The sequence below is a fragment of the Branchiostoma floridae genome, chromosome 11 (assembly GCF_000003815.2).
Source record: "Branchiostoma floridae strain S238N-H82 chromosome 11, Bfl_VNyyK, whole genome shotgun sequence".
Taxonomy (NCBI): Eukaryota; Metazoa; Chordata; class Leptocardii; order Amphioxiformes; family Branchiostomatidae; genus Branchiostoma; species Branchiostoma floridae.
The window spans coordinates 498,193-505,588 of NC_049989.1; the positions used below are offsets into that span (position 1 = coordinate 498,193).

The 7,396-nt window shown below is 39.3% G+C and overlaps 1 protein-coding gene across 1 annotated transcript in view; it reads left to right on the forward strand.

The window, feature by feature from the left end:
- LOC118426696 (endothelin-converting enzyme 1-like) overlaps nucleotides 1-7,396 on the forward strand; it is a 21,353-nt gene that overhangs the window by 12,394 nt on the left and 1,563 nt on the right. The window contains exons 14-20 of the mRNA XM_035836225.1: nucleotides 1,766-1,824; nucleotides 2,336-2,387; nucleotides 2,727-2,794; nucleotides 3,227-3,357; nucleotides 3,638-3,709; nucleotides 4,510-4,605; nucleotides 6,227-6,300. Of these exons, the coding sequence (XP_035692118.1) occupies nucleotides 1,766-1,824; nucleotides 2,336-2,387; nucleotides 2,727-2,794; nucleotides 3,227-3,357; nucleotides 3,638-3,709; nucleotides 4,510-4,605; nucleotides 6,227-6,300 (552 nt within the window). The remainder of the gene's footprint in view (nucleotides 1-1,765; nucleotides 1,825-2,335; nucleotides 2,388-2,726; nucleotides 2,795-3,226; nucleotides 3,358-3,637; nucleotides 3,710-4,509; nucleotides 4,606-6,226; nucleotides 6,301-7,396) is intronic.

Consider the following 7,396-nt stretch of genomic DNA (forward strand, 5'->3'; position numbering starts at 1 on the left):
AATCCTTTCTGCAGTTATCCTCTTTAGAATGTCTTGACAAAAACGCCCCTGCAGTTCCGCAATTAAATGTTAGGGGGCTGAAACCTGCCCCACTTTGTCATGACACTGCAAGCTATCTACCAGCCAAATGTCAAGACCATATCACATCCAGGACAAGAGATACATTGAAAAAACTGCCATGATATAATATCCTCATTAATTATGCAAATGTACTCCTATTTTGCATAATTAGTATTTAATCTTGTACAAAATTGTCTAAGGTACCTACATACCAAAAATGATGAAAATCCGTTGTTCCCTTCTTGAGTTATCCTCGTCAGAAGTTTTTGACAAAAATGCCCCTGCTATTCCCAAACTAGACGCTAGAGGGCCCAAACTTACGTAATTTTTTCCTGAGCACAAGAGCTATCTAATGCTTAAAAAGCTTGACCATAGCATGTTCAGAACACCGAGATAGCAAAACCGGAAGTTGCGCTGCAGTACCAAGGCCACACACCAGGGGGCCCAAAATTGACCTTGACCTTCGTCTTCCCAACCCCTACCTACATACCAAATATCATCGTAGTCCATCAAGAGGTTCTCAAGTTATGATGACCACAAGTATGCGGACACACAGACACACACACAAACACACACACACACAAACACACACACACACAGACACACTCAAAACTATACCTCCATTTTTTCATGGAGGTAATCAAACAATAAACATTAGACATCAAAAGTCAGTAGACATGAATATACAATTCGGTGACAATTATACACAGAATTGATTATATACAAAATTATCAAATATCATTATATACAGAGTAAAAAGCTATATACAGAGTAAAAAGCAGAGACAAAAGTAAGTTGTCTGGAATTTATCAAGAAGTATCTTCATCTGTATCCCTGGTGGATATGTGGACTGGAACCAAAGTGCTATAATATATTATCCAGCCTTGCCCAGTGGTTTCTGACTGGCTGTATGTGAGGGTGCTAGGGTACATTACTGTATGGTACTGTATGTGACTAGCACTATACAAAACCACCAAGTGCACAGTCTGACACTCCATTTTCTCAGGTGAAATTTAATGAGCTTAATTACAAGACTGATTAGTCACTTACCAATTGCAACAAAAAACGCTAGCCCTTTGTCATAAAATGTAAGCTTGCGCCCATACTAGGAACTCGGTATGCGGCTCAAGCATCTTTTCTGAAGATGTGGCACAAGACTTAGTGTGCATGGTTGGTTTGAGGTTGTCCTTTCCAATGTACTCTTGTGCCTGTAATAGTATCCAGTATTGCTCTCAACAACAAACTTCAGACTTTGGATTGCTGTTGGAGAGGGCATACTGGTGTGGAAGCAAATGTTAACTAGTAGACATGTAACCGGATGATAATAGTAACATTTTCCTACAGTAGTGTGTTGTTAGTGGCCCTGCCTCTGGACCAAGAAGTCGGATCCCGGCTGTGTCGCTCACCCGACATGCACACTACCAGGAAGGGTTGCAGTCCTTAAGATGTCATAAAAACCATGGTGCTTATTGTGCTTGACAAAAAGAGCTAGGGGAATTTACTGGACAGGTAGTGTCTCGATCCCCAGTCTTCTCTGTCACAACCTGTGGAAGAGTAGCTCCTTAATGAAGTAGTCTGGATCAAGAGGATCATCACTTTACTGTAAGTACAAGCTGAAGAGAAGCAACTCAGGGGCAAATAAAAAAATGCTTTGACCAAACGTATGATGTACAGTAATGCTATGTTACATTTCTTTACCTGACAGGTGGGACATCGATGTGTATGGGATCATAGCACACTACCTGGTCCACTGGAATGAACTACGTAAGGAAAACATTTTGTTGTACAACAGTATTGAATGATGTACTAAATTATATAATACTAACTGCTGTTTGACAAAGATTTCTCCTGACCAACTTCCATTTATTGTAAGAGGATTAAATTGAGGAAGTACCATTAAATTATATTTTATCAGAACCACATTACCTCTTTTCATGTTTAGCCCTTAATACAGTCAAACCTCAGTCTATAGCGGCCACCAAAGGGACTGGCAAAATGTATAGACAGGTGGCCACTTTAGAGAACAAGATGCTGATCAATTGAACAAGAGCACATTGACCACAAGTTACACATTATTAAACCAAGTAACATTGTCTTGATTGTCTCAGAATTCAGCTGACCCTACCAAAATTAAATCTCCTGAGAATATTTGATATTGCCATGCGGAATGTTGGTAAATTTGCCAACAAAGACTTGCACTCTAACGTTCAAGGCATGATCTGAGCCATAGACAGTCCTAATAGAATTAACCAACAATTTGTCTTTTCTATAATAGTCTTCCCAGCTGGCTTGCTGCAGTTCCCTGTGTTTGAATCTACAATGCCAAGGTGTGTACATGTGGAAATTGTGCAAGGTGTGTATATGCATATGGAAAATGTGTGTGTGTGAGGTGTGTACATGTATGGAAACAGTGTGTGCAAGGTGTGTACATCTATAGAAAAACTTGTGTGTGCAAGGTGTGTACATCTATGGAAACTGTGCAAAGAATTGAAATGCATGGAAACAACGTGTGCAGGGTGTGTACATCAGATTCTTAGGAAAAAAGTATGTGCAAGGTGTGGTACATATATTCAGAATCACAGGCAGACACACCAAAAATAATGTCTTCATTTGTCATGGAGGTAATATAATAAAACAAATGACTTAACATTATGCCGTTGCTCCAGGTGGATGGTGTATGGAGCTATGGGCAGTATCTTAGGAAGGGAGATCATCAACTCTGTGGATGAGTTTGGTATGTATGGTCACTGTGGTAAATTGTATACTATTAGTTTATTTATACAATAATTGTTTTTGAAATAGATAAATTGTTTATCTGATACCAATTGCTGGCACTAAACAAACGTGAAGAATCTAGGCCCGAATGGTGATCTGAGTCTTCAGAACAATTAGTCATAGAAACATTATATAATATCATTAAAATGACAAGTTCCTTCAAAACTATACCGATAACAAGGAAGTGCCTATACAAAACGACCTTGAGTCATAATGGTAAATGAAGAATCTTATCATATGCAGTAGTAACCGCTGACTCAATCATTTTGAATGTGAAGATAAACGTTTTTGTTGGTAGATATTAACGTTACCTTTCTACTCATTTAATGATTGGAACAGATATGTAGTCTTGAAGTGCACAGCTACTGATGATAGTAATACATCTCTCCAGGTGGCAGATTTGATGGCAGGGGACAGCTGAAGGACTGGTGGAGTAACAAAACTAAACAGGACTACAGTCAGCAGAGGGCGTGTGTTAGTGACTTCTGGTCTGGCTTCTCCATCAATGTTTTTGACACAGAGGTACACTTTCTAGAGGATACAGAATATAATTTTCAATGTCAAATCTAAGTGGTCAGGACAGTTGAACAAATGACACACAGAGTACAGTTACAGAACAACACAATCAGTCATGTAGATCCTTTATTCTTCTTCAATCTTGGAATTGAATTTCAATTGGCATTCTACAACCACTAACAGTAACTGGTAATCTGGTATATTCTTTTTCCGATGTTTTTTTGGTGCAATTTTGAGCATATATAATGAAAGTAACATGGCTAACTCTTCCTGTACACACTGTCAGGTTCCCATCATAGGAACCAGAGTGGCACAGACCCTGATCGCTGAGCTGGGTGGCGTCAGGCAGGCTTTTTATGTGAGTTTCAAATACAGCAATATTGCGTTGGAGGCACCAGTACAACATACACGGTGAAGACACATGAATACTCAAGTACAAATTGAACACAGACCGTTGAAGAGATTCATTAGTCACGTGTGTAACATTGACTATCATAATTCGACCAGGTGCCATAATACCGCCACCTCAAGAAAACGTTAGTATAGAGTTCTTCCCAAGATTGTCTTGAACACTGAATGTCAAATATCCTAAATGTAATACAATTCAGATATTTAGGTGTTGAAGACAATCTTGAGAAGGCCTCTATAACAACGACTTTTTGAGGTGGCGGTATAATGGCACCTGGTGGAATTATGCGAACGTATGTTACACAGTCAATGGAATGCAGTGACTACATCTTTAAAGGTAAACACGTACCTCCAAATTTTTTATGGCTATCAGTCCACCTTGATCACGGAGTGACCCCGTTCTCGCAAGAGTTGCGAGAAGTATGTCGAGACTTGTGTGGATCTTCTGCCCCTCAACCCCGCCTCCTTGCAGAGAAGGGGTAAATAGGACTTGGACAGCTCCAGCCATCATTGCGGTTCAGCTTCGCACCTCCCAGCTGCTTCTTTGATCTTTCTGTGGGCCTTACGTTGTTCTCAGTCAATAATCTTGACGGCGTCTGAGATAGGTTTGGTAGTTACGATGTGGAGTAGATGTTGGCTCAGTGTTCAGCGGTCCGTTCACCTAGTAATCTTTCTTTGCGGCACTGATAAAACAACTGTTACAGTTGCTGCAAATTCAAATGAAATTGACAGTACAACCCTAACCTCCAGGCCTACAGAGACTGGGTACAAGAGGCAGGAGAGGAACAGATGATCTCCAGCTTGGGCATCACAGCTGATCAAGCCTTCTTCATAGCGTATGCACAGGTAAGGCCACAACAAGTCAATTTTATGGATGACAATTTTCAGATTCCAAGTCTAATGCAAGAGGGGGAAAACAATGGGAAAAAACAAGATGCCAAAATTTTCAAAATAGCACATTATGTTGTATCAATAATACAATTGGCATAATGACAGGTACTGGTAGTCCTGTATTCTAGAAGTGAACAGAGTGACAACATTTAGTAACTGCACTAGAGACTACATTGTACAACTACTGAACTTGTTTTGCTCTTCAACAACTTCACTGAGATGCCCACCACTCTAGTGTCACTTATACATTACACTCAAGGCTACCAACGACACTTTTCTTCATTCAGCCAGATGAAACGAAATTGCTTGGGGTTTTTCCTGGACGTAAGGCAAAAATCAAATTGTGTGTGCTGATGTCAACATGAAATGTACTTCATGTGGCCTAAGGTACTATGAACAAAATGTAATTTCAGAAAGAAAGAATCAAAGCTGATATCACTGAAACTGTTTGAAACTGTGTAATATACCACAAAAAACAATGCTGACATTAGCATGATAATACACCCTTGTTTTGTAAAATAACAAAATGATAGTTTCTGGCATAAATTTTGTATTAAATAAGTTACAAGACAAATATTTGTGCTGAAAAGGGAAGGGGGCCTTCAATTTTGACATGCTTGGTTTGTGGGTGAGAGTGGTGGACAGTGGGACATCTGTGGGACATGACATGTAACTATGTACGGTACAGTAAGGTACATGACATGTATGTACAGTACAGTAAGGTACATGACATGTATGTACAGTACAGTAAGGGACATGACATGTATGTACAGTACAGTAAGGTACATGACATGTATGTACAGTACAGTAAGGTACATGACATGTATGTACAGTACAGTAAGGGACATGACATGTATGTACAGTACAGTAAGGTACATGACATGTATGTACAGTACAGTAAGGTACATGACATGTATGTACAGTACAGTAAGGTACTGACATGTATGTACAGTACAGTAAGGGACATGACATGTATGTACAGTACAGTAAGGTACATGACATGTATGTACAGTACAGTAAGGTACATGACATGTATGTACAGTACAGTAAGGTACATGACATGTATGTACAGTACAGTAAGGTACATGACATGTATGTACAGTACAGTAAGGGACATGACATGTATGTACAGTACAGTAAGGGACATGATATGTATGTACAGTACAGTAAGGGACATGACATGTATGTACAGTACAGTAAGGGACATGACATGTATGTACAGTACAGTAAGGGACATGACATGTATGTACAGTACAGTAAGGTACATGACATGTATGTACAGTACAGTAAGGGACATGACATGTATGTACAGTACAGTAAGGGACATGATATGTATGTACAGTACAGTAAGGGACATGACATGTATGTACAGTACAGTAAGGGACATGACATGTATGTACAGTACAGTAAGGGACATGATATGTATGTACAGTACAGTAAGGGACATGACATGTATGTACAGTACAGTAAGGGACATGACAATATGTACAGTACAGTAAGGGACATGACATGTATGTACAGTACAGTAAGGGACATGACATGTACAGTAAGATTTAAACCAAACTTTTTCTTGCAGACAAACTGTGCTGTAAACACCCCTGCTGCAGACTATCGCTGGGTATCAGGCTTCAATGTGCCACAGAACCTCAGGTATGTCGCACAGCAAGACTCTGCTTTGCAAACCCTACACATGCAGGCCTGTTCTAAAACACTATTTTCACTGATAAAGAGTGGAAATACTGGCTGTTGGTATCCATCTGACTTTGAAGTGTTCATCTGACAAGTATTCCTGTAACAGCATCATTAGTCTAAAAGTGTTCAGTATAAGTTAAACAGTTTATGACACATGAAAAGTGGTCCAAAGGCTATAATATTATGAAAACTGCACATATAACATAGTAATTAGATATTGTTTGTAATCATCATGACTGAGATTACTTCTTGTGCTATTCATATCACTTAAATCTTGAACGATGTGTAGTTATTTTATTTTTTATGTGTAAATTTATGGTGAGTTTCTTCCCTTGTGTTGGAACAATGTTTAAACTTTTCACAATGTGTAGTTATGTATAGGATAGGGCTGGGTACCGGTACAGAAAATACAGGTCCAGGTCCGGTTCAGGTCCAGAGCATCAGGTCCAGGTCCAGACCTGAACCTGATTCGGTATGTGAGAACTTGTGAATGGGCGATACTCAAAACAATGGTCTGTTTCGCACCAAAGATATCTGTTTTGTGGAGTATTCGACTCCCGCTGGCGTTTAAAAATCCTACAAAGATAACTGCCTCTGAATTATTGAATGTTAAACTTGGTAGAAATGACTATAGACTCTACTCAACTTTGCTCTTGTTATTTTCCTCGACCGGTAAGCCCCAAAACGTGTGAATTCCTGATCATATAATCAGTGCATTTTCCAATACAGTCAAACCTGTCTATAGCGGCCACTCAAGGGACTGGTCAAAATTGGCCACTATAGAGAGGTGGCCACTATAGAGAATATGCTAATTAGTTGACCACAAGCAATAAGTTACACATGGTTTTAGTACCCACTGATCTTTATTCACATAATACAGTACTGTTCATGTACTGCAATGATTTTTACACTATATGTATTAAGAAAACAAAAGCTATAAAAAGTTTTAAATGTTCTACAGTTGATATTGTGAGACCGGTATCGTCATATTTCTTGATCTTTCGTCTTGTATCCTTTGATACTTCGCCGTCCGTGGTTCCCGCTCGCGTTCACA